This window comes from Culex quinquefasciatus, chromosome 1, assembly GCF_015732765.1.
Source record: "Culex quinquefasciatus strain JHB chromosome 1, VPISU_Cqui_1.0_pri_paternal, whole genome shotgun sequence".
Taxonomy (NCBI): Eukaryota; Metazoa; Arthropoda; class Insecta; order Diptera; family Culicidae; genus Culex; species Culex quinquefasciatus.
The window spans coordinates 109,158,577-109,186,377 of record NC_051861.1 but is presented as its reverse complement, the minus strand read 5'-3'; the positions used below and the strand labels follow the sequence as shown (position 1 = coordinate 109,186,377).

At 36.4% G+C, this 27,801-nt stretch overlaps 1 protein-coding gene across 1 annotated transcript; it reads right to left on the bottom strand.

Moving 5' to 3' along the window:
• LOC6054301 (proteoglycan 4) lies at positions 1-27,801 on the bottom strand. Its single transcript, XM_038260855.1, has 3 exons — positions 27,062-27,801; positions 11,628-12,835; positions 1-1,615 (listed from the first exon to the last, which is right to left on the bottom strand). The coding sequence occupies exons 1-3, from the start codon at positions 27,092-27,094 to the stop codon at positions 223-225; spliced, it is 2,634 nt and encodes an 877-aa protein (XP_038116783.1). The 5' UTR covers positions 27,095-27,801; the 3' UTR covers positions 1-222.

Below are 27,801 nucleotides of genomic sequence, written 5' to 3'. Positions count from 1 at the left end.
TTTTTCTACTATATCATTCAATTAATTTATTATCCTTTTTTTTTCTTTGTATACTGATTAGACTCAATTTAAAACCATTCTGCTTTGTATTATTGTTTTGTTGTGTTGTGTGTTTCTCCCCTTTTCAAAGATTTCTCTTCCTTCGAGAAAAGCTTGCTCTGTTTTGTGTTGTCCCATTACAAGTAATTTGTAGTTCCATGCACAATTCTCCCCCCAACTTCTTCAGTACAAATTCAGCGCCATATTGACCATCCCCGCCGACGCCGCCCCGTGATGATGATTCAGATGGTGGTGATGCTGCACCGGACTCTTGCACAGCCCCGCCAGCGGCTGACTCACCACGACCGGCTCTTCCTGCAACACTGCCGGCAAGCTGTTGAGATGGTGATGGTGATTGTGAGTGTAGTGTTGTTGTGGTTGAGTCAGCTGCTGCTGCTGGGGCACATTGTTGTTGTACAAGTAGTGATTGTTGTTGGTGGCGGGTGCCAGCATCGTGTTCAGCACGTGGTGTTCGTGCATCAGCGTCGTCAGGCTGGGAAACGAGCTGGACTGGTTGAGGAGGTCGTCCGCGTTGAAGGAGAAGGTGGCGCGGTCCGCGTTCGGGGTGCTCGTGATTGGGGGGTGGGGGTTGGGTGGGGCGACTTCGTCGTGATCGCCGTCTAGCAGGTTCACCGTGAGGTTCAGCTTCTCGTACTCTTCCGCGAGGGAGGACAGCTTGAGGCGGTACTTGCCGTGGTTGAGCCGCAGCACGTCCGCCACGTTGTGGTCGATGTACTCGACGGTGGAGTTCTGCTCGTCGTTCGTGATGAGGCGCGGGATCAACGCCCGCACAAAGTCCACAAAGTTGCTGATCTCCTTCAGCATGATCCGGCCCTTGTCCTTCTCGGTGAACCGCTGCAGCAGGTCGAACAAGTGCTTGTACAAATACGTCGACTTTTCCTCTTTGTCCTTGCGGGCTGCGCCCGCCTCTCCACCCTCCCCCCGTTCCCCCTCGGCCGAGTTGTGACTCGGGTACTTTTGCAGGTGCCTCTGCATCCGCTTGCCCAGGTAGATCTTGTTGCAGGTCGCACACCGGTACTGCAGCGGAACGGTCATCTTGCGCTTCTGAACCTGCTCGACCTTCTGCTGCTGCTCCTCAACCGAGTTGAGCGCCGCGGAAAAGTTGGGCAACTTTTCCGCCGTTTCCGGATCCGGCAGCAGCGGCGGAGGCAGTGGCGGTGGCGGTGGAGGCGGATCCAGCGGAGCCGAAGGCTCCAACCCCTTCTGCTTCATGTTCTGGAAGAAGTTGTTCGCGTAGCGAGGCGGTTTGCTTAACCGACCGGATCGCGTCACCATCACCGGGACGGACGGGTCGAGCGGCTCCGCCGCGGGCACCGCGGAAGCGCCTTCCTGCTCCACGCCGCCGTTGTTCTCAACGGAAGCCTTTGGCTTGCGGCCGCGCTTTTTAGGTTTGCGGCCACCGCGGTGAGGCTGCAGGGTTAGCGTTGCCGTCGTGGACCGGTCGACGCCGGCCAGCGCCAGGTTCAGCGACTTGGGGTTCAGGATGCTGTAGATGACGTTCCGGCTCGTGACCGGGTTCTGGTAGATGACGGTTTTGCCGCGGTCCGGGGAGGTGCTGAAATGGGGAGGGAAAGGGTTAAAAACCATCAGTCAGTGTTCAAATGTTGCAAATCCCAGGATCGAAGTAGCCATGGACTTCCCATATTATGACAGTTGAACTAATATTAAATCTAGTTCCGTCAACCACATGTTGATACAACAACTAAAGTTTGAACCACGATGAGAAAAAGAGATTTCTCCGTATCATCTTCCTAACAGTTCCGGACTTACCGAAAGCAGATGACATACCCCTCAACAACAATGGAATTTCGGCTTCCATCTGCCATATCAGCATGATGGAAATGAATGGCTCAAGAGACTCCGTACCGCGGAAGGATTCAACGGAAGCATTTTATCGCTAGTCCAACGAAGCAATAATTCGTAAACCACTGGAACACTGAACCTGTTTACAATTGTATCATAATAGGATATTACGACATTGACGAAAAGCGTAGAAAAAGTGTGGAGTAAAGAAAAAACTGGATTTACTGAGAGATTCAAATTTCAGTGGGCAATACGAAAACATACGGAAAACTGATGTTAACATTATTCCATGAGGAATAATCTTCTTGGTGATTGTGTTAAAAATGGCAAAGAACAAAAGTCACAATCATAACCGTCATGGCATTCGATAACTTGGCAACTATACATGAATTTTAGGTGCTTGAAGTTCACATCTGTGTTTGGGAAGCGCAATGATGTATGGGAGCAGTTCTCTACGAAATCGATCTTTTTTTTTTATTTTAATTTTTGTATTTTTTAATCCGGCTGAAACTTTTTTGGTGCCTTCGTTATGACCAAAGAAGTCATTAGTTTGTCCATATAATTTTCCATACAAATTTGACAGCTGTCCATTAGGGTGCCCAGAAAAAAATGACCCCCTGCTCCACAAGCAAAAATTGTTTTTTTGGATTATTTTAAGCATCTGTGCAAATTTTGAGCGAAATTGGTTGAGATTAACCCATTGATACCCGAGCCTAAAGTTGGTGAAAAAAATGTTTTTCATACAAAAATAACTTTTTTGAAACGCTAATAACTTTTCAGGATCGAGTTTTACGGCATTGGTGTGTTCTACAAAGTTGTAGAGCATTTAATTTTCAATAAGAATCTCACGTTTGGGAATATTTGGATGGAAGTAGCACACCGTGCAGACCAAACTGTAGAAAATTTGGTTTTCCATACATTTTTTCGATTTTTCCCATAGGGACCATCCACAAACCACGTGGACACTTTTTTGGAAATCTCAACCCCCCCCCCCCCCTCGTGGACAATTGTCCATACAAAAAAACTTTTTGTATGGAGCGTGGACAATCCCCATACCCCCAAATTGTCCACGTGGTTTATGGATGGTCCCATACAAACTTCACCTTGGAGTATCAATGGGTAAATGTAGACCGATTTTGTTCATATTTGACCCAGCGTCCTAAAATAGCCCAAAAAACAATATTCAGCTTGTGGAGCGAGGTTTTGAGGAAAATATTCTGGGCACCCTACTTTCCATACAAAAATGATTTATGAAAATTCGAAAATCAGTATCTTTTGAAGGAATTTTTTGATCGATTTGGTGTCTTCTGCAAAGTTGTAGGTATGGATATGGACTACACTGAAAAAAAAATGATACACGGTAAAAAATTTTTTGGTGGTTTTCAATTTCACTTTTTGTCATTAAAACTTGATTTATACAAAAAAAAAACACTATTTTTATTTTTTTTATTTTCTGATGTGTTTTAAAGGACATCAAATGCCAACTTTTCAGAAATTCAGGGTCGCTTAAAAATCGCTTCGCGCGATCAATGAGTGAAGATATACACACACAGTAAGCGCCACTGTTCTCAAGAAAAACAACGCGTTGCTAGTCCCGCTGTGTAACCAAGAAGGAACTCACACCAAAGCGATCGTTCACAATCATCCACTGGGTGGATCTCACCCGCTTCGCGTCGTCAAGGGGTTTGTTTATTTGAGACCGTAACGAATCTTGAATCGCGAGCGGAGAGCGATTTCCAAAAATCGCGACTTGTAACAATCCATGATTGTTACAAGAGACGATTTTGGTGTTTAAGGGCAGGACCACGATTATACGGTTTTATTGAGAATAATTGTATTTAACATTTAATGTATTCGAGAACGATTAGTTTTAATATGAACGATTATAATAAATGAATTAAATAGATTACTTATTTCTGGAGTGCGTAAAATTCATTAAAACTGCATGGGCACGTTGAATGCGTTTCCGTTTGTTTTAGCTCAAAGAACGTGTTCGTGTTTGTGTGTTAATTCAGTTAAATTTAAAGTAAAGGTTGAACAAAGTTGCACAAGCTGTTAACTGCATAATAATGCGTGATCTGGTGAAGCGCTTCCGACAAGAATTACCTCCAAACAAATAAGCAACGGGGGTTTTTTTTTTTGTACATAATCCTATAACATTTCAGTTTTATTTAACCCTAACCCTGTATTTCTAGTTTTCAAACGATTGGCATTAATGCCAAGTTTCGACATATTTTAGGGAAATATTAGTATTCCTTCTCAATTACTTCTTTTCGTAAAAAGTAGTTTGATTTATTGTTTGAAAAACTTTTTTCATTTAGAAATTGAGGGACAAATGTATGGAATCAGGAAGTAAATGATTCGTTACATTCTTATAAGATACTGTTTACTGTCGGGACCATCCACAAACCACGTGGACCCCCCCCCCCCCCCCCTATCGTAGACAATTTCCATACAAATAAAATCTTTTTTGTATGGAGCGTGGGCAATCGGCAACCCCTCCTAAAGTGTCAACGTGGTTTGCGGATTTGTGGATGGTCCCGTATACTACTGTATTATTACCTCATTCTTGACCAATACAATAGACCATTCACCTGAAAGTCAATCTCCTTAACCCTCTACTGCAATTTTTTTTTGAAAAAAGTCATTTTGAGCAACTTTTGTTCTACGAAAAACTTTACTTCACTTGTTTTATGTTTTTCTTGTTTCCTTTTTTAGTTTTTTAACACTGGAACGCCCAACGCATGCCCAACTTACGCGGACGCCCAAGCCTCCCAGAAAAAGTGGAACGGTAACTTCAACTCGCTGGTTCTCGGGCATTACTCAACCAATCGGGACAATTCTTGTTTCCAGTGATTTGTAAGAATGTCTAGATGATCCTAAAATTTTGCAGAACTTGATTTGAACAAATCTGTAATTTCTGCGACCAAAAACATCGTTCCACCTTTTTTAAAACGACTACCTCCGCGGAATTTTTGGCGATTTTTGTCACATGCAAAAAAAAAAGTTGGAACGATGTTTTTGATCGCAAAAAATACAGATTTGATCAAATTAAGTTCTGCAAAGTTCTAGAATCATCTAGACATCCTAACAAATCACTGGAAAGAAGAATCATCTTGATTGGTTGAGTTATGCCCGAGAACCATTGAGTTGAAGTTACCGTTCCAACTTTTTTGAAGCCTTGGGCGTTGGAATGTTAATTAGCATTTATCTTGTTTAGTTAATGTTTGTTTTTGATAGTATTTGGCCTATTCAAAAAAAAACTCTTAAATAATTTGTAAATAAAACCTAAAATATAACTTGAATGTGCACAGAAAAAAATCAATTCTCGTAATCGTGAATTAAGTTCACGAATGTGAGAACCACGAACGAATTTATTCATGAGTATGGTGCATTTGCACTATAAACGTGAATATATTCCTTCGTGGTTCTCGCATTCGTGAATTTATTTCACGATTTCGAGAATTGGGTTTTTTCAGTGTGAGGAAGGCACCAACCACCTTAAGGTGGATTAAGTAACGTTTTTAAATACAATTTTTGAAAAAAAAATAGTTACAATGATCTGGAAACAATCATAAATAATTTTTTTTTAAGTTCAGCGTATTTAGATAATTTGGGTTTATTCTGAAAATCAGTTTTTTTTTTAATATTTTTATATCTGTTTTAGTACAAAGAGTGATTTTAACTTTGAGTGTTGATTTGCATCAAATGGTCACAACTTTGAACTTCGTCTTTTTGATAAATTGATATGTACGATACTGAGAATAGTTTAAATTCCTCTAATTTAACAACAATGCTAGGGTTCAAATATTTGGGAAGGGGATTTTTAAAGATCGTTTTGGAAATCTTTAAAGCAATAAGTTGTTTTTGGTGAAATACCCAAGTAGCAAGAAAAACATCGCTCTTTATTTTGTTGTTCAACAATTGCTGCATAAGTGTTTTTATTCGTTAATTATTGAACAAGTGTCAAAAAAATTGGTCAATTGTTCACATTTTGACCAAAAAAACATTGTTCAACATGGCTGTGTAACACAAATGCCAAATCTAGCAACGGGTTACGAACAGTTTATTTTGAAGTTTATTCTGACCTCAATGCAACATGCTTGTAGAACTCGAAAAGCAAAATGACATTTGCAGACATGATGTTTCATTTCAGTTTGCTAAACGTGATAACATAGTAGATTTGACCTTTGGCTTCGGCTGGGATTTCTCGTAAACTAGTTGTTTATGTGAAGTTCGCGTTCGTGTTCTAAACACCGAGCAAGGACATGTTGACGAAACAAGCAAGGATAGTTCTAAAAATAGAAACAGCTTATGTTCGAAAGAAGTTTTGGCAAACTGTTAGTGAACTTGGTAAAACCTAGATGATCGCAGACTTCTTATTGACGTTTAGGCCTGCTCATCCAACATAACCCCTCGTGGAAAAAAGCAGACGCGCGCCCGGACTTGACATTTGGAGTGATCTTGAGTTCGATACTTGCCCTGAGCATTCATTCTTCATCAAAAAGGAAACCTGAAAATGCAGCACCGGGAACCAGCAGCAGTAGTAGAGTAGTAGTAGTAGCAAGCGATGTTAATTAGCACTCAAACATAATTGAAAAAAAAAATCCCAAAGGCATAATTAAGAAATTGAATGATTTTTTTATGGTTGATATTTTTTTATTATCCATCATTCATAAATAGCGTATCCCTGTCCAAACTAAAAAATTACAAAAAAACTGGTAGTTAAATATCGCAAAGCGACATTTCTCACAAATAAAGGATTAAATGAAGAAAAAATAACTTTTGAGCGAACACCTTGAACATATTTTATGAAAAGCCTGTTAAACATTCTTGTCTGCCACGATATGTTCTTGAACGGTTATAAAAATGTTTGCCTAACTCCCTCCTGAATCTTAAAGGCAGAATGTTGCTAAACAGTTCTAACGACGTTATCCAACCCGGTTCAGAATCTTATATTCAAGAGTTCTTATGACATGTTCAACAAACGTTCTCTATGCAAGTAGGACGTGCGCTGGTAAAACTTAATTAAACCACGCACATTTCTAACGGGTTAAGAGATGTTCAACAACAGAAAAACGTGCGCTTTTTCCAGCGTTCAAGAGTTCTCAGGGACGTTGGGAAAACATAGTAAATGAGTTCAACAACAAGTTCGGAAATCTTTTGGCGAACAAAGTGTGCTACTTGGGTACATACTGTACCACGCCATGAAATTTGTGAAGAAACTATTAAATAGGGCCAATATGCAGCTTCAAAGGAGAGGGCGGCACGGACACTTTTTTGATACTCTGTATTTCAAATCACACCGCAAATTGTCGTAAAAGAGCCGACTCATATCCGAATTTACTGGACTAACTATCCCAAAAGTCGCTGGTTCGAATTAAAGCGCAGCAATTCGGCTTCATCTCCCCGAACCATACTTTCACACTTAGGTGACCCGGGTGTGAAAGTCTGTATCAAAATACAAGATGCTAGCCATTGGTACTATAAGTGGTCATGACCACGAGCCACGAGGTTTGTAGGCTTCCGAAAGGCTAACATGTGCTATAAAATACACCCTGTACACTGAATCCGTTCCTTGGTGCTGTTTAAAAAGTTATCTTTTCTCGCCTTTTTCAAGAATATTGCATAAAAATCGTGAGGTTTTTTTTATATGTCCTGTAAACAATCAAGCCAATTTCTTATAGAAGCTTTAAAAAGAAACATTAAAACTCTTGCTAGAATTGCATTGCGTAAGCAAGCAAAAAGAAAACACGTGGCGCGCAAATCACAGTAACCAATGAGGAAATTCGCGCCGACAAGACCACCCCGGCGCTCACTGGGTTCCACCTTCAGTGAGTGCTAGGAAAAGCAATCGGTAGCGCTCTCTGTGCGACAGCAAAAGTTGAGTCGCGGGTTGTTACAAGAGACGACTCGAGAGAGTCATGAGGGTTTTCTCTCTCGAGATAAAAAATAAACTTTCAGTCAGAGGTTGTTACGATCGCAGATTGTTACAACCCATGATTGTCGCTGAATCAGCTCTTGTTCGCGCTCCATGCACCCCTGCAGAAATTTCCAGAATGGGCAAAAAATCTTTGACCGAGTTATGATTTTTTGAATCAATACAGATTTTTTCCAAAAAATCGAAATATTGTTCACAAAAATGTATCAACTTAATTTTTCGATGTAAAATCGAATTTACAATCAAAAAGTACTTTAGTGAAATTTTGATAAAGTGCACCGTTTGAATAAAATTGAAATTTTTCGTCATTCAAATTTCTAAACATTGGAATTTAAAGGAACCTCAAAATTTGCTTCAAATTAACGACAAATTTTCTTATTTGAAAATAATGCTGTACAGGAAAGTTAATTTAATTTTCCAAAATTTTCAATCATTTGCACCAAAAGAATAATAAGTAAAATAAGAGACAATTGTATTTCTGGATACCAGCACAAGTAAATTTTAGTTATTTCAAAAATGTTAACGCAAAAATATATCTATGGCAGTTTTTAAGATAACTTATTCATAAATCAAAAAATATAGAAAAGATATCTAAAAGATAAGCCCATTTTCTTCAAAAGTTTTAAACCAAATTAAAAAAAAACTTCGTCTATAACCAAATTAAATAACTCTTATGCACATTTTCTTCATGACCCACGCCAATTGTTCACCGCTATCAATAAATTTGACCAAAATTTTCGAATATTTTAAAAATGCTTGGTAGCATTTTTAGGCTGTCGGAGTGTCCATGGAGTGTACTTTTGATGTTGGAGAAGTGATGAAAGGTAATATTTGTCAGCAATATTTTTTCTTTATATTGAAATTTTTCACTCCAATTCACAGTGTTCGGGATGGCAAAATTAAGTGGAAGAAATTTGACGTCCTAGCCAAATGGTGTCTTCGCAAGAGTTGTTGTACTTGTAAGGGCTATCTTTTGAAGTTATTGACATACAGGGTGACGACCTTCCAGGGTGTCAACCAAAAACCAACTTTGTTGGATGGCGTTGTAGGGCTTTGGTGTCTTCGGCAAAGTTGTAGAGGAGAAAATTTCATGAAAGTTTGTCGAAATTTGTAGCTCTTAATCTACTCGAGATTTACGCCATTTTTGCAAAAATGGTCCAAAAAGCACTTCTTTGGTGATAACTTTAAATGTTAGCTTTTTAGCGGCCTGCTATGTTCTGAAGAGTTGTTTATGACGTAAAATTACACATCTTTGCCGAAGACAGCAAAATGTTTTGAGCCTTTATTGAGGAGTTATAACCATTTTTAAGTGATTTTTAGCCTATTTTCAAGTTGCTATGTGTTTTCAAAATGGTGAATTTTGGCGCAAAACCGAACAACGCACCTGAAAGTACACACTTTCAACTACATTTTCTGAAAATATCTCCGTGTCTATCGGTGTCTATTTTTAGATATCTCTATTTGAATTCGACGGGTTTTAATCAATTTATTTGCAAATGTTGTTCGAAATCATATTGAAAACGTGATAAGGCCGATGCAAATATTTAAAAAAGTTTTTGTCCCTCGGCCCTGGCCAAGGTCAAGGGGGCAAAAAATAAAAAAATATAAAAATTTAAATAACAAGCCATAGTCTTCACATTTAAATGAAAAAAGTGTTTTAAAATGCATTTTACACTTGTTCAGTTGTTTAGCAATCATTAGTTTTCAAAAAATCTAAGATCTGCCAAAACAAAAATTGTATCGAAAAAAAAGATTTTGCATCGAAAATTTTCAAAAAATCTTAAGATTTTTTAATAAACCCAAACATGCTAAAAATGATTTTAAACGCAGAAGAATGTATTTTAATTTGATTTCAGCTGGTTGCACTTGAATTTTCATTGAAATTTTGAAGTTTATTGTAAAAATATTTTTTTTGCCCCCTGATTTTTCGGGCCAATTTTGAAGGGGGGGGGTGACAAAACTTTTAAAAATATTTGTACCAGCCTAATAATCGGTAAATTGATCGATTTTTATGAAAAAAACATTTTTTATGCTTAAAATTATGACACAAATTCTAAAATTATGAATAAAAACATGTTTGGCCCAAAAATAATGTAAGTTGAAATTTTAAAATAATTGTTCGTGTTTAAAATATAAAAACGTTACTTAATCCACCTTTAGGTGGTTGGTGCCTTCCTCATATTCATAAAGTCAATACATTCAGTAAAAATAGCACCATTCCCCCTTAACATGTTTAAGAAATCAACTTTATTACTCATTTCTTTTGAAATGGTTCGCAGACCATCAATATTTCTGGCTCATCGGCAAGGTCTAATAAAAAAAACCTATCCAACGATAGTTCGCATGGAAGATTCAGACAATATTTTTATCACAATATCTGAAATCAAACCTCTAAAAAGTATATAAATAACACTTAAGTGCCAATAACTTTTAATAGGGTTGTTAGATTCTTGATGTTTTAGGCTCATTTGAAAGGTCTTTTGATTATCTAACTAACGATGGGTCGCATGATGGACCCGGACATCATTTTCATTGAAATATATGAGATCCGGCCTCCAAAAAGTGTATAAATAACACTTAAGTGCTAATAACTTTTGATAGAGTTATCAGATCTTCAATGTTTTGGGCTCATTGGAAAGGTCTTTTTAATACCTTTCTGAAAATGTATAACATGACAGGGGTTCTTACAAAAACCACCCTTTTTACAATCTTCCGGACATACGCCAAAACGTTTTTTTAGCATAACTTTTGAAGTACTTTACTAAACTTCATAATTTTCAATAGGGACTTATGGGACCCCAAGACGAATCGAATGAGACCAAAACGGTCCAAATCGGTTAAGCCAGTGCTAAGATAATTGAGTGCATATTTTTTGGTGCACAGACCCACATCCCTACACACACACACACACACACACACACACACACACACACACACACACACACACAGACATTTGCTCAGAATTTGATTCTGAGTCGATAGGTATACGTGAAGGTGGGTCTACGAGGTCAAATTAAGAAGTTCATTTTTCGAGTGATTTTATAGCCTTTCCTCAGTAAGGTGAGGAAGGCAAAAGCAATAAATGATATTTCAATTTATTGTTTACTTGTTTACTTCAAGGAACAGTCCTTTGGCCATCACAGGAAACAATTGAATCACACACGGCTGCTAGGTTTAGGAAGCTTTATCCCATCGCAGACAGTTTTGAAATTCTCACGGAAAATCCAGGGTAAAAAATGCTATACAAATGTATTGTAAAATAGTTCTTATAAACATCACTACACTGCTAGAGAGCTGATCGGCATTACATCATGAGGGGCAATATCATTTATTTTGAAACCATACTCTGGTGAAACTTCGGACAAATTTCTAACATAAAGTTGAAGAATCTTGGAAAATCTAAAACAAAACAATAGGGGGTAATCCTTTCTGTCCCAGTTTTGGCAAGCAAGGAAAAAAACAGCTAAGTTCGTCAACAGTAAATAGAACACGAGCTTTGGCTTCAGTGAGAATCGAAGTAGACCGATTAATAGGATTTTTGCATCAAAAATGCGTATCCAATCACACTTCTCAGCAACACGTTGCAAGTCGTCCTGCGCAAGCAAGGGTTTGGAACTGCCGTTAACTGAATATGACAGAACCTATACAATAATTTAAATCCTGTTTACTTTTCTGCGTCCGGAATTCATCGTTTAGAAGGTTATGTCTGTAACATCTGCCCCTTCTAGCATGCTAGCTACTTGAAGTTCACATCCGTGTTAGGGAAGCGCTTTTTCGATCCTTAAATGTTAGAGTAGCCTGTAGTGAATTTTGCAATACTCACTTCAGCAACGAGATATGCCCAAACACCTCCTTGTCCATGACCAAATCCGCCACGACCTTCAGCTCCACCGGACTGCTCGGACTGGTCGGCGCGACGACCGCCCCCTCCTCCGACCCGCCCACCCTTATCTCCTGCACCTCCGGCAGCTGCTGCTCCTCCCTGCTAACCTCCTTCGCCGCCGCCGCCACAACCGTCCCCAAACTGGTCCCATTCAGTCCGTTCTTCTTCGGTGGCGGCGGCACCACCACCACTTCCGGCACCTTTTCCGTAAAGATCGCTTCCTGCGCGGCCTTCTCCTTGATGCCGGAAAAGTTGAGGGTGTTATTGGGGACCACCTTCGTCACGATCCGCCCGTTCGGCGGTTCCAGCTTCGCTTCCAGCGTGACCGCCGCTTTCGGTGGGATTTTCCTCTTGCGCTTCTTTGGCCGCATGATGCGCCGTTCCGGCGTGGTGACGGCCACCGTCGTCGGTGCCATCGCTTCCTCCCCCGTCGTCGACAGGTGCTTCTTGTTGACGATCAGCCCGTTGTTGATGACGTTCGAGACGACCAGTTTGGCGCCCTCCGGCTGGGCCGACCCGTGGCCATCGGCGCCAGCGCCGGCCGAGGTAGATTTCTTCTTGCTGGGCGACCCACGCACGTGGAATATTCCGGACGCGCCGTACCGGCGGTCCGAGGGGGAAAGTGGCCGCTTGAGGCCACTTCGCTCGACGCAGAACAGCGTTTTGGGGGCGGGTTCCGGCACCGCCTCCTCGAGTACCCTTTCCGGCGAGCCTTTCAACGGCGACAACGGAACGAAGCTTCCGGCCAGCTCGCAGAACGTGCCCGACTCGTTCAAGACGTAGATCTCGTTGTTGGGCGTGACCTTGAGCTGGAACTTGGACACGATGGGGGCGGGCATTGCGGATGCGGGCGTGGCCACCGAAGGTGGCTGCAGCTGGGGCACGTGATGATTGTAGTGCACTTCCGGCGAGAGTTGTGGCGTTAGCGGGGTCAACGCCTTGGTGGGCGTTTCCAGCAGCGGGGAGGGATTGCGCAGTGGAGAGTAGGCTGGCGGTGGGGGCAGGTCTAGCGTAGTGGGGGGCGGGGCCAGCGGAGTCGTCGGAACCGGTGGGGGCAGGTTCTCCAGCGTTGGCAGCGAATTCGAGTCGAAGCCGAACAGGCTGTTGGAGAAGTGGAAGCCATTCAGGTTGGTGGAGTGGTCAAAGTCCTGGAAGAAGAAGAAGAGGGGGAAAATGTTAGTTGATTTGATTTTTATTTAACGATTTTTTGGTATTTTTTATCAACAATGTTTTTTGTCAGATTGGTCATGTCTGTAACATAAACACATGATTCATGCTTTTATGTATTTTTTTTTTGTTTTTTGACAGACTAACGTCAACAAGCTTGACACTTTGAAATTATTTGGTAAAAAAAATCTATGTGTGTGGAAATTTAAGATTTTAAAGAAATGCAATAATTTCCAGCGATTCAAAGAAAAAACAAAATCCATCCATCCTTGCCCTGATAAAAAGTCTAACCAACAGGTTATCGTTGCCAAGTAAAATTACTATTACTATTACTAAAAAAATAAAAAATTAAGAATTAAAAAAATCAAAAAAAAAATCAATAAATTCATAAAAATCTGAAATTTTGGAAATTTCAAGGTACAGGAAATTTTAGAAATTCGAAACCAAAATAAAGAAAATCAAGATAAAATAAATGTAGAAACTAAAAAAAATATGCATTGAAGTCAAATAAGAAAAACCACAAATATAAGAAAATAAATATGATTAGTTACTCTCGTAATACAAAAAAAAGTGCAATTTTTTCAAAAGAAGTTCAAAACGATTAAAAAAAACAAAAATTGGAGTAATTCGAAAAATTTAAGACATTTTATATATTTTGAAAATGAACAAAAATTGAAAAAAAAATTAATTCAAGAAATTAAAAAAGAATATAAAAATTAAAAAAATTAAATTCATTGATTATTATTAAGAAACTCGGGTATTTTAACCATTTTAAAAAATCAAGAAATTAATTCATTGAAATTTAAGGAAATGTCTAAATATATAAAATCTGAGAATCCATTTGTTTTAGAAATACAATAAAAACAAGCCATAATATTTGTTTTGAAATTCAAAACATTTCATTTTTTTTTTTTTTTTTGCGGATCGAGGTGGGATAGCCAGGATCAAGTCAGTCCAAGTCCGGTTGTGTAAAGGAACGGTAATGGTCGTGTCAATCACATGCGGATCGCTCGCACTCCATGGGAGCGGGGATTGAGGACATGATTGGGTAGGTTAAAATGAGATTGTGTTTGTGAGAGTATGTAATCGTGTAATGATGTAAATAAGCTAAATCAAAACTTCGTGCTCAATCGCCGCCCCCAATGTTCATTAAAACCCCGTTCGCACGAGCTTCCCAAAATCAGCGCTATAGGTTTAAACTGTCGAGACTGTTAAACCCCACAGAACTGACTCCAAGGAACCCTAGCGAACGGAGTACACTATCCACGCACAAATGGACCTTTACTAACCGATTATTAAACCATCCCAACAAACGCAAAGTTATCAAAATGAATTTATATGTTGAGGTTTACAATCAATCAACGAAAGTAATTAATTATCAGAAGCAAAGAAAACAACAGAAAACAATGTTTAAAAGCTTAACAGGCCCTCGTCTTGTCACGTCCGTCATAAGTCTTGTTTGCTGAAAGTTTAAATGGTTAGTGTTGTAGTTAATCGTATTCAACATGACCATAATAGGCAGGCCTGTAATACGATTACTTTACTGATTTGTTACTTAGCTTTTGAGAGGACGACCCCGCAACCGCCGTCAGATGTCCTAGATCACCTTCGCCAGTTGATGTCGGAATTGGTCAGTAACGAATTTGACCTGGTCATCCTTTGACCAGCTCCGCTGATGAGGCTGGGTACCTGCAAATATTAAACAAAGGTGGCGGCAGTATCTTTTTTCTCCTAATTTCTAAGGAACGAACTCATTAGGGACAATAAACCCTACAAATCTTCTCTAAATAATAATAAAAATAAAACTGAAGCTCATGGTTAAAATAAGTGTGCCTAAACCTAAATGCACTTCTAAATTTCTAAATGGTCTAGCTTAATTCCGCTTAACACCTAACATTTCTAAATTGTCTGTTGAACAAGCAAAAGGCTTATGTAACAACAGAAAGTATTCTTTTTAAAACCTGTTATAGAAAGTAATGTGGAGATAACAAACAGATAAATATTGTAATGTTGAAAATAATTATCCTAAATACTCTAATCATTGATTTCAAAATTGTATGGCAAGCAGGGAAAAGAAAATCTTAAATTGTGGTTCAAAGTAAATAGGCCCGGAATAAATTAAATTATTAGTTAATTAAATAAAAAAAATGTAACTTATCGGAGATCTATACTAAAGAAACCTATGATGTATTCCAAATTTAAAGGAAATAAAAAAAATACTAGAGAGCAAAAGATGAAAACTAACTGCCGACCTGTCGCGTCTGTCAGTAATCCTGTCGTACATTACAAATAGAAACAGACACTTCGACCAAATCAACTATAATTCAAATCCAATTATTCATCTACGGAAACCTAACTAACTTTAATCAACAACCTAAACTAAACTGCCTGAATGTAAATTTAATCTCAAATCCTTAAATGTTTTATTACAACGCCAAATAAGGTAAAGGACCTTTTTAAACCAGCCTTGCCGCTTCCAAAACCAATAAACATAAATGAACAGTTCATAAGTTTGCACACAAGCTTTGCAAACAAGAGTGTATCTCTATAATACCTTATGTAAACTGTCATTTAAGTGAAGGAGACACACTCTTGTTCACAAAACCCATGCGCCCTTTTGAAATGTTAGGCTCCATTTGATCGTCAAGGCTCCAGTAGACCCTCGATTCGCAACAATGGTAGATACAACCATAATCCGTCAACCGTTAGTTCAACAGATTAACGAATTTTGTCCGATGTCATTACATTATTGATTGACCGAGACTCTATGGAAATTTTGACATATCAAAATAATACACAGCTTATAATATACTTATAGATCTATGTTTTCTGCAGCCCTACCAGGCCTAGAAGAGGCATCTGTTTATTGTGAGTAAGCGCTTGTTTTCAGAGTTCATTTTTTCAATTTAAAAGGGAGGGGAGACTATTTGCTTCAATGAACTCCTACTTAAGCCCTGGGACCATCTCTAACACTGATCACTCCTAGCTAGGAATTTACACCTAGACACAATGTAGAGATCCGATCGCAAGTGTTGGCCGGATAATTGGGTAATATTATCAATATTTAATTTTATAATTGAGCCAACCCGCTAGCGGCGACAAGATCCTTACTCATGCCCAAGGAAATTCAAAACATTTCAAAAATTAAAAACAAATCAGGAGATTTTAGAAGATTTAAATATTTTTTTGAAATTAATGATATTCAAAAAATAAGAAGGAAAATCAAAATTAAAAATAAATTCAAAAAAGTTAAGAAAATTTAAAAGAATGGAAATTTGATAAATAAAAAAAAAGAAAAATCAAAATAAGGAAATTTAAGACATTCAAGACAATTGATAAATTCGTAAAATTAGGAAACTCAATAAATTGAAGAAACTCAGATAATTCAACATTTTTTAGAAATTCAAGAAGATTATTGATTATTATTAAACTAAGCAAATAAAGAAAAACCAATAAAAAAATAAATTCAGAAAATCTACAAAAATAAAAAACAATGGAATAACTGCAATTGAAAAAATATAAGTAAATTAAAATTTAGGAAATTTTGGATTTTTTTTTTCAAATCAAGCAAGAATTTAATAATTAATAATTACATAAGAAAATAAAAAAAGAAATAAAAGACTTATAATAAATTCAAGAAATTTCAGAAACACAAGAAACTCAGATGATTTAACGATTTTAATAAATTCAAAAAAATGATTTATTTTTAGTATTTCAAGCAAACAAAAAAATCAAAAAAAAATAAGACAGTAAATAAATTTAAAAAATATGCAAATAAAAAAAACTGCAGAAATTCAAAAAATCAAAAAATCCAAGACATTGAAACGATTCAATAAAATTAAGAAGCAAATAAAAATATTTTTAGAAATTGAAGAAATTGAAAAAAAAAACACAAAATTCAAGATAATTTAAAAAAATTTAAACTAAGAAATTTAATAAATTTTACTAATATAAAAAATTTAAGTAATTCAATCATTTCAAGAAATTCCACAAATCGATTCACTAAGAAAATCAACAAATTTAAACAAATCAATTTGTTCAGAAAATCATGAAATAAAAAAAAAAATCCCAAAGTCCCAAAACAAACAGGTAAACAAATCTTGGATTTATTTTTTAAAATGTCCTATAAGCTTTTGTCTTTCATGTGTTTATATGACCTACTCAAAAAAAAAACTCTTGAAATTAAGAAATTCAAAACATTTTAAGATTTAAAGAAATTGATTTTTTTTATTTTAAAAAAAATAAGGCCGTTGCAAATATTTTTCAAAGTTTATATAACCCAATATCCAACCCCCCCCCCCCCCCCCATCCCCCCTCCTCGGGTCTTCAAAATTGGTTCAAAAAATCAGGGGGCAAAAAAATCATACCCTTCAAAATTTCATGGAAATAGAGCTCTTATCAACTGAAACAATAAGAAATGCATTTTCCTGCGTTCCAAAGTACCACAAAAAGTTTTTTTTTCAGCGAAAAAAAAATCATTTTAATACTTGAATGTTCAACAAATTCAGAAAATCTGGAAATGCAAAAAACTTCAAAAATTGAAAATAAACAAGCAAACCAAAAAATTCAAGACATTTCAAAAATTCATAACAGCTAAAGAATTATAAATAAAAAAAATATTTATTTTCTTAGAAATTTTAAAATTAAAAAAAACGGAAAGAAAATAAAAACTAAAAAATTTAATACATTTAATAAACTGAAGAATTTTAAAAACTCAGGTAATTCAACTATTTTAAGAAATTCTACAAATCTAATCGATTTTGATGAATTCAACCAAATTTCCTAAGAAATTCAAGGAAATAAATAAATTCAGAAAATTTGGAAATCAAAAGAAAATCCAAAAATTCGAAACATTTAAAGAATTTAGGAAATTTAAGAGTCAAGAAATTCAAGTAAATTAAAAAAAAAACATAGTATCAAATTAAAATAAAAAATTTAAGGCATTCAAAAACTGTAAGAAATTAAAGAAACTCAAAAAACAAAATTAATTTAATAAATTTAAAAAAAAATAGAAACCATAAATATCAAGGAATTTATGGAAAATAAAAAAAAAACTCTAGAAATTGTACAAATTCGATTTTCTGAAAAAAAAATCCAAACATTCTGTAAAGAACTTATCGATTGCAAATCTGATTTTACATCTGAAAATATTTTTCTACCTGTTTTCAAAAATCATTTTAATTTTATTTTCGAAAAAATGGCAACATTATTAAATCAATTTTAACCAACTTGCCATTGATTGCTCGATAGATGACATACCAGCGTGTCCCAAAAAAACACGAAGTCGAGGAATTCAATGTGCTCAGTTCTCAAATGATAGAAAATCATGTTAGAAACAACTTTCTCATACATGAAAACTGTCGGAAAAATCGTTTACCACGTTCCCTGGGCATTTTTTTGAAAAAAGTCAGTTTTTTCGACAATTTCACAAAATCTGCTTAGAAAAAATGGAAAATTTTAAAATTTCAAATAACCTATACCATTAAATGATGGTCTGTCGTCCAATAAACAAGTTAATGTATCGATTTGGCCTTCTAAAACCTTGCGGTAGCTTTTATGTCGAAAAATACGAGTTTTGCTTTACTTTTTCAATCTTTTCCTCGGTATTGAACACAAAATTTCCTCATATGTGAGAATACATGCATCTTGTAGGAAATTTTCCGCCGAAGATTTTCGTCTAAGCAACTTTGAAGTTTCATCAACTCTGAGCTGAGATATTCCAGTTTTTGTGAAAAAGAATATTGAATATTTGAAAATGTTGATTTTAATCATCATTGGCATACAATATTAAGGATAATTTAAGCCTAATTTGAAGTGCGGCTGTATCGCATCTGTTTTTAAACATGATTGATTCATCCTTCAATACTAAGGGCCACCTGGTTTTGTTTTCTCATGGCACACTACGTGCTAAATCAATGAATTGCTTTTAGCAAATAACTCATATTTAGAGCATTTTGCATTTAAACCAATCGATGCACGTTTGCTGTGTTTCCATGGATACAAATAAACAAATAACAAATATAAGGTTCAATTGTACGCATTTCCGTGATCTGAACCACAACGTAACGTTTACACTCCTTCTTATAACTCCTGTTGATAAATCCGATGTTCAGGTAAATTAAAAATATCACTAATATTTGGAATTTATTCTATAGGGATCCATTCATTAATCACGTAGACATTTTTTTAAATCTCAGCTCCTCCCTTCTCATGGTCAATTGTCCATAAAAAAACTTTTTTGGATGGAGCGTGGACAATTGTCAACCCCGTACAATCGAACCATATATTTCGATGCCTCTGTGCTCTTGTACTAAGCTTACTGGTTTTCCTATCTAGATAGCATAAGAGAGCACAGATGCATCAATTTGTTATTTGTTTATTTGTATCCATGGAAACACAGCAAACGTGCATCGATTGGTTTAAATGCAAAATGCTCTAAATATGAGTTATTTGCTAAAAGTAATTCATTGATTTAGCACGTAGTGTGCCATGAGAAAACAAAACCAGGTGGCCCTTAGTATTGAAGGATGAATCAATCATGTTTAAAAACAGATGCGATACAGCCACACTTCAAATTAGGCTTAAATTATCCTTAATATTGTATGCCAATGATGATTAAAATCAACATTTTCAAATATTCAATATTCTTTCTTCACAAAAACTGGAATATCTCAGCTCAGAGTTGATGAAACTTCAAAGTTGCTTAGACGAAAATCTTCGGCGGAAAATTTCCTACAAGATGCATGTATTCTCACATATGAGGAAATTTTTGTGTTCAATACCGAGGAAAAGATTGAAAAAAGTAAAGCAAAAACTCGTATTTTTCGACATAAAAGCTACCGGGAAAGTAAAAACAAGGTTTTAGAAGGCCAAATCGATACATTAACTTGTTTATTGGACGACAGACCATCATTTAATGGTATAGGTTATTTGAAATTTTAAAATTTTCCATTTTTCTAAGCAGATTTTGTGAAATTGTCGAAAAACTGACTTTTTCAAAAAATGCCCAGGGAACGTGGTAAACGATTTTTCCGACAGTTTTCATGTATGAGAAAGTTGTTTCTAACATGATTTTCTATCATTTGAGAACTGAGCACATTGAATTCCTCGACTTCGTGTTTTTTTGGGACACGCTAATGACATATTTTGTCATCTAAAATATATACAAAACCGAGCAATACCTGCCACTTTGCCGAAGACTCCAGATCGATAAGAAAAGTTTCAATGTACAGATTATCGAATATTTGAACAGTTTTTTTTTTGCCAGAAATTTAATGGAGACTTGAAGGGATGGACTAATGATGCAAAATGTCATCTTTGTTCATAGAAAAGATACACACAAAGTTTCAAACGAAACAAAAAGTACAAAACAATAATTTCCAATAAATTTAACTTTCTTGGGAGATTTGCTCATTGTTTAGGGACCATCCATAAACCACGTGGACACTTTTTTGGGAATCTGTTACCCCCCCCCTTTCGTGGACAATTGTCCATACAAAAAAAAAACATTTTTGTATGGATCGTGGACAATCGCCATACCCCCCCCCCTAAAGTGTCCACGTGGTTTATGGATGGTCCCTTAGTTGAATTTCATCAAATTAATAAATTATAAATAATTTAATTGCAAATAAGTTTCAAAAAAAAAAGAAAATTTCTACTCAAGAAAAAAAAACAAGAAACATATTAGACCAAAAGCAGCTTGTGAAGGCAAAAATCCAGATTTTCCAAAGCACCTCTTGCGTAACCATTCCATTAAAAGTATCTCTCCCCCCTTCCAAAACCCCCAAAAAGAGAAGGAGGAACGCTGTCCAGTGCCACTGGTTCTGATCTCCCATGCACGGGTCGCATGGCCGTTGTTCAAACTTTCCAAATTATTATTGCTCGAGAGGGAGAGCAGAGCAGGCACTCGACGTCGACCCCAATCCCAACACCCACCACAAAGCAGAGCAAGGATTCATGCGCGTTCACGATGAAGCGAATGAACTGTACTGTATGTCGTGTTTTTCAGCGTAAACGATGAAAGAGAGAGAGAGAGAGACGCGAACGTGTGAATGAATGGCGCCTGGTAAGAATGTTTACTACGACGATCATGACCGGGATGATTCATTCATTACGGGAAGCAGTGAGGCCAGTTTCTTTGAAAAGTGACTTTAGCCGAATTTTGGTCATTCGTTACATACCAAATTTTTTTACTGAATTTTCATCTACTGAAATTTCAGTAAACGATTCAGTAATTTTGATTTTATTGAATTCTCAGTTAACTGATATATGTCACTTTGACAGATGATTTACTGAAATTTCAGCAAAAGAAACGTCAAATTATTTTGCTGAAAAATCAGTAATTCTCTTGTGGCAGTTTGACAGATCATTTGCTGAAGATTCAGCAATCGTTGCTGGTATTTCAGTTATCAAAATTTGATTTTGCTTGTCATTGAAAATGTTTCCAGTTCTGTTATTTATACATTTATTTCATCAATCGTCCAAACCCAAAAAAAGAACAAGCAAAAAATATATAAAATTTAAACTACATGTTTTCATCAGTTTTTAACATAGATCCAGTTGTTTTGCAATCATTAGTTTTTAAAATATTACAAAAAATCATTTATCAAACAAATTATTTTTGCAGTACTGTACATCAATATTTCTGGATTTTTTTTAAAAAGGTCCAATTAACCAAATTTTCAGTTTTTGTCCTTTTCCAAAAAACTCCAGTGTTCACAAAAAAATGTTTTTAAACAAGATCATGCTAAATATAGAGCAATTCCAGCTCAAATCAGGAAATCAGGAATTTTTCTGGTACTTTTGTACCCAACCCTCTCCGATTTCAATGAAACTTTGTAGACATGTTATCCTAGACCTATATAAGCCATTTTTGTGTATATGAAGCCAATAGTACTCGAAAATAACATTTGAGAAGGGCGTAAGGTATTTAAATATTTTTGTATTTTGTAATTTAAAAATTACTGTATCTCGAAGCAAGCCGTTGCGTAATATCAAAAAGTGGACAAAGACAAACTTGTAGGAAATTGGACGGACTTTCTGAAAAAAAATACACTGAAACATAAATACACGCCACATCTATGAGATTTTTTTTATTTTTAAGTCTAAAACTTAAATTTAAAGGTGATTTTACGATTTTTTTTCGTTCAAAATTTTTGAGGAAATAGCCTAAAATGTCACTAAAAGACTGACGAAAAATGCAGAATGGTATGTCTCTCCTAAAAAATACAAAAATCATTAACTAAAACTGTTTTTTTGAAAAGTGGTCTAAACGTCAAAATTTTTAAAAACCAGTAATGGGAATCGAATCTCCAGACAATTTTACATAAAAGTCTCCATATTAACCATTGTCCTATGTCCAATCCTTGGGAAGATACAGCGGTTTTAAAAATAAAAATGTTGAAAAAATGGTTTTTTTGTTATTTTTGGCAATTTCTATATGACAGACTTGGTTTTTCAGTCTCATAAATATTTTTACCGGAAAGCTCGTCCAATTTCCCATAAGTTTGTCTTTGACAGCTTTTTGATTTATATCGTTTTCATATTTACGTAAGCAAATTTACTATCCTAGTTTCTACCACACTGAAAAAAATATTCTATTTTCAGTCATTAGCAATGCAATTAAGCTTATATCTGTAAGCCCTTACATCCAAATGAAATGCAGTCGAAGGCAAACTTATGGGAAATCGGACGAGCTTTCTGGTAAAAATATTTACGAGACTGAAAAACCAAGTCCGTTATATAGAAATTGCCAAAAACCACCAAAAAAACGTTTTTTCAACATTTTTATTTTTAAAACCGCTGAATCTTCCCACGGTTTGGACATAGGACAATGGTCTATATGGAGACTTTTATGTAAAATTGTCTTTAGAATCGATTCCCATTACTGGTTATTGAATATTTTGACGTTTAGACCACTTTTCAAAAAAAAAAACAGTTTCAGTAAATGATTTTTGTATTTTTAAGGAGAGAAATACCATCCTGCATTTTTCGTCAGTCTTTTGGTAACATTTTAGGCTATTTCCTCAAAAATTTTGAACGAAAAAAAATCGTGACATCACCTTTAAATTTAAGTTTTAGACTTAAAAATGAAAAAATCTCATAGATGTGGCGTGTATTTTTGTTTCAGTGTATTTTTTCAGAAAGCTCGTCCAATTTCCTACAAGTTTGTCTTTGACCACTTTTTGATACGACGCAACGGCTTCGAGATACAGTAATTTTTAAATTACAAAATACAAAAATATGCAAATACCTTACGCCCTCCTCAAATGTTATTTTCGAGTACTCTTGGCTCCATATACACAAAAATGGCTTATATAGGCCTAGGATAACATGTCTACAAAGTTTCATTGAAATCGGAGAGGGTCGGGTACAAAAATACCAGAAAAAATCCTGATTTGAGCTGGAATTGCTCTATAATTATCAAGGGGCCATCCATAATAGGCGATTTGCAATTGTCCAGAATATGGGATTTTTTTTCCAGAGCCTCACTCCACAAGCTGAATATTGTTCCTTGAGTTTTTTTAGGACTCTGTGCTAAATATGAGCAAAATCGGTCAACATTTAATCATTGATACTTGAAGGTTAGTTTGAAAAATGTACAAACAACCCTATTTTCACACGGTTTGGTCTGCAGGGTGCGCTACTTCCATTCAAATGATCGTAAAAGAGAGATTTTTATAGAAATTTTGATGCATTACAACTTTAAAGAATATACTAAAGGGCCATTTTTTCAAAAATCTACAAAATTGTCATAAATGGAAGTCTAATCAACTGAAAACAATCTAAAATGCATTTATCTGCATACTTAGCATGTTAGGGCTAGTTTAAAAATGTTCTGAATTTTCATGAAATTCCAATGCACCGCAAACAACTTTTTTCGAAAAAAGAATATAATTTGTATTTTTATGCCACAGTAAAAATTAAATTTTGGGTTTTTTTAAAGGTCCTATGAGCAATTTTCTACCAAAACCGGAAATGGATTTTATTTGTATTTTTTGATTTGGCTCAAACCTTGATGGGGGCCTTCTCTATGACCAAATAAGCTATTTTGTGTCATTGGTTCACCCATACAAGTCCCCATACAATTTTGGCAGCTGTCCATACAAAAATGGTATGTAAATATTCAAACAGCTGTAACTTTTGAGTGAATTTTCTGATCAATTTGGTGTCTTGGGCAAAGTTGTAGATATTGTTTAGGACTATTGAAAAAATCAACTTTTTTCGCAAAAACTCAATTTCCCAAAATACGTATTTTTTTATTTTCGAAATTTTTTGATATGTTTTAGGGGACAAAGCGCAACTTTTGAGCCATAGAGAAACATGGTCAAAAAATCGGCCGCCGAGTTATGAGTTTTTGAAAAAAATAGTGATTTTTGGATAAAATCGAAGTTTTATGCAAAAACAAGTTTGACATTATTTTTTAATGCAAAATAGAATTTGCAATCGAAATGTACTTTACAGATTTTTGATAAAGGGCTCCGTTTTCAAGATATAGCCACCGAAAGTTTGATTTTAGCGAAATATTTGCAGTTTTTCTATTTTAAAAAATAGTGAATGGGAATGACCACTTGTTAAAAATATTTTTTTGAAAAATTCAGAAAATAGAAAATAGTCTAAGACACATTGAAGATTGGACCTCGGGTTGCTGAGATAGAGCCGCTTTAAGAAAAAGAAACCTGAAAATTTAAGTTTTCTAAATCTCACCAAAACAACCCACCATTTTCTAATGTCGCTATCTCAGCAACTAATGGTTCGATTTTCATTGTTAAAATATTCACATTCGTGAAATTTTTCGATCTCTTTGAAAAAAATATTTTAAAAAAATTTTAAATCAGGACTAGCATTTTAACTGGGCGTAATATTCAATGTTTGGCCATTTTAAAATGTTAGTCTTGATTTAAAAAAAAATAAAATATTTTTTTCGAAAAGACTCGATCTTTTCACGACTGTTTTATGCATTAATATTGAAAATCGGACCATTAGTTGCTGAGATATCGTAATTAGAAAATGGTGGGTTGTTTTGGTGAGATTTAGAAAACTTCAATTTTCGTTTGAAATATTTTATAATTGCTGTATCTTGAAGCCGTTGCATCGTATCAAAAAGCAGTCATAGACAAACTTGGAGGAAATTAGACGTGCTTTCTGAAAAAATACACTAAAAGAATAAAACACGTCACTTTTATGAGGTTTCTTTGCTTTTTAATTTTAACAGTCATTTGAATTTGTATCAATTGAATGTGTCCACCGGGAATCCGTGAGACTGGTCCGGGGAACAAATGGACATATCAGGGTCATCCCTACTCCAATACCAAGAAGTTGATATGTCACACGGTGGATGTTTGCCAAATACGGAATTGACACTTCTGACTTATTGTTTGGATGTTGCCGAGAAAAAATCCTCTTTCAAATGTGTTGTTTTTTTTTCAAATTTTGTGCTGTTTTTAGGTTTGGACGATTGATGAAATAAATGAATTAATAACAGTATTTGTAGTGACAAGCAAAATCAAATTTTGATAACTGAAATACCCAAGGGAATGATGGAACGAGAGGGATCACAAATCCGCATAAATAATTTTAAGATTGTTCCGGTGTAAACCGAAAACGCGATCAAAACTTAAAGGTAACGAATAAGGATCTTCACTGCTTATTCAATTGTCGGGGTACTGGACGCCGCATTTTTAAACCATTTTCTGGCGTACATTTCATTTTGCAGCCCAAACCAGTTATTTAATAGATTTTTTTTGTAGATATTAATTTCTTGATTTGTGTGCACCTACGTCAAAGACCAAGATTGTTTACTTTTTAATCTTTGGTCTGACAGCTTTATCATGGATTTTGGTCTGGTCTAGACGAGGGATAGGATAGGATACAGCACCCTCCTAGAAATACTTGCAATGATTGCTGAATCTTCAGCAAATGACCTGTCAAACTGCTACAAGAGACTTACTGAATTTTCAGCAATATAATTTGACATTTCCTTTGCTGAAATCAGTTGTTTTGACAACCATTTTACTGAAATTTCAGTAAATCATCTGTCAAAGTGTTAATATCAGTTAACTGAGAATTCAGTAAAATCTAAATTACTGATTCGTTTACTGAAATTTCAGTAGATGAAAATTTAGTTAAACTTCACTAAATTACAGCAAAAAACAAATGTAGTGTTTGGGTTTTATTTTTTATTTTTTTTTGAAAAATAGCAAGAAACCGTCTTCATTTGCGGGGTCAACGATATCTTCCATCGTCCTTTTCCATTTTGCAATATGAGTCCAGGCGGACATGATTTTTGGTTCAAATGATATAAATTATTATTAAAAAATATGCCGGAAACATTTTTGTTACTTGAATTAAGGAAAAAAAGGTCATAAAGGCTATAAAATCAATCGAAAAATGAACTTCTTAATTTGACCTTGTAGACCCACCTTCACGTATATATATAAACTCAGAAACAAAAACTGAACAAATGTCTATGTGTGTATGTTTGGGTGTGGATGTGTGCACCGAAAAATCCGTCTCAGGGACTATTGAAAATTTCGAAGATTAGTTAATTACCTCAAAAGTTATGCTAAAACCATTTTGAGGAAAGTCCGGAAGATTGTAAAAAAGGTGATTTTGAAAGAAAATCCGTCTTGATGATCATTATGATTGCAAAACAACTTGACTGGTATAAAATGCATTTTAAAACACTGTTTTTTTTATTGAAATGTTTAAAGTATGGGTTGTAATTTTCATTTTTATTTTTTTTTATATAAGATTATTCAAAATATTGTTTTTTATTAGACAATTTAAAAATGTTTGTTTTGATTTTTGCTGGCTTAAGCGCAAAAATTGGCTGGCTCAGCAAGAATTTTGGAAATATCAGCAAAAAAAATCCAAAAAATAATAATATTTAGCAACACTGCCCTTCTTCCCTCCTCTCTCTGCTGTGTGCCTTCTCACGATTAATTCGCGCACACACTTTTTCCGACAACCAAAATGAACTCTGCCTCCCTTTTCCCCTCCTAAACCCAATCCCTCCCGGATTCCAGGAGAGTCTCTCTCCCTCCGCCACCCCGTCCCCACGATAGAATCCAGGCAGGAACCGCGCGCACAGAAATACACACGAAAAAAAAGAACTGTATCGAGGTCGAATCAAGATCAAAGGGACTGGAAAATGGTTCCCGAGGACCGATGGACGCGATGGACAGGTTCCCGCCGCCTCGACTTACCAGCAACTCCTGGAACGATGTGAAGAAACTCATTCTCCGACGATGACGATGATGCTTTCTGTGTGACCTCTAGCAAACAAGGGGTGGCCGCGCGGGGCGCTGCCCTCCGGGAAAGGTTCTCTCCCTCCTCCTCGGCCCGAAAATTTGTTTATTCCGTCTGTGGGTGAATGTCGCAATTCTTCGTTACACCTGCCAAAAGCGATTCGTCATCTCCCTGGGGGGGAACGCCGCAAAACTTTTGTGGCGGTGGCGGGAAGGTTCTTCTCCGAAACACGGTTCCACCGGTGGTAATCCTCTCTTCCTTCCAGCAATAACAAACTGTTTAATCCAAATTTAGTTCACTTTTCTGCTCCTGTCACTACTCCACCTCCTCCTCCTCCTCCAAAATCACTTTCACTGCGCGGGGCTGCGGGGCACTTCCCCCCGGCAGGGACAACCTTTCTCCTCTTCCCACGAATCCGTCACGCACGCACAAACCAAGACGCCTTCCGGAAGGTGCGCCGCCACTCGTCGTCGCAAAAGAATTCCAATTTAGAGGGCAGCGGCCATTTGGCACAGGGACGCGCGCGCGGTCGAGAGAAAAAAAACGCAGCAGCAACCAGCAAAGCTAACGGGAGCTTCGCGGCGGAACACCAAAAGCGAATCGGCCAGCGAGCCACAGCGAGAAGACGGAGAAAAAACTGACGGACCCGCAGAGTGAAGCAGAGAGTGGCGTTTCGGTGTGTGTTGACAGGTGCGAA

Bases quoted from the DNA above. Each gene is read 5' to 3' on its own strand.
- LOC6054301 (XM_038260855.1), bottom strand. From the start codon at position 27,094: ATGAGTTTCTTCACATCGTTCCAGGAGTTGCTG. The intron at 12,836-27,061 runs GTAAGTCGAGGC...TTCTTCTTCCAG, and splicing joins CATCGTTCCAGGAGTTGCTG to GACTTTGACCACTCCACCAA. The intron at 1,616-11,627 runs GTGAGTATTGCA...TCCCCATTTCAG, and splicing joins GGGCATATCTCGTTGCTGAA to CACCTCCCCGGACCGCGGCA.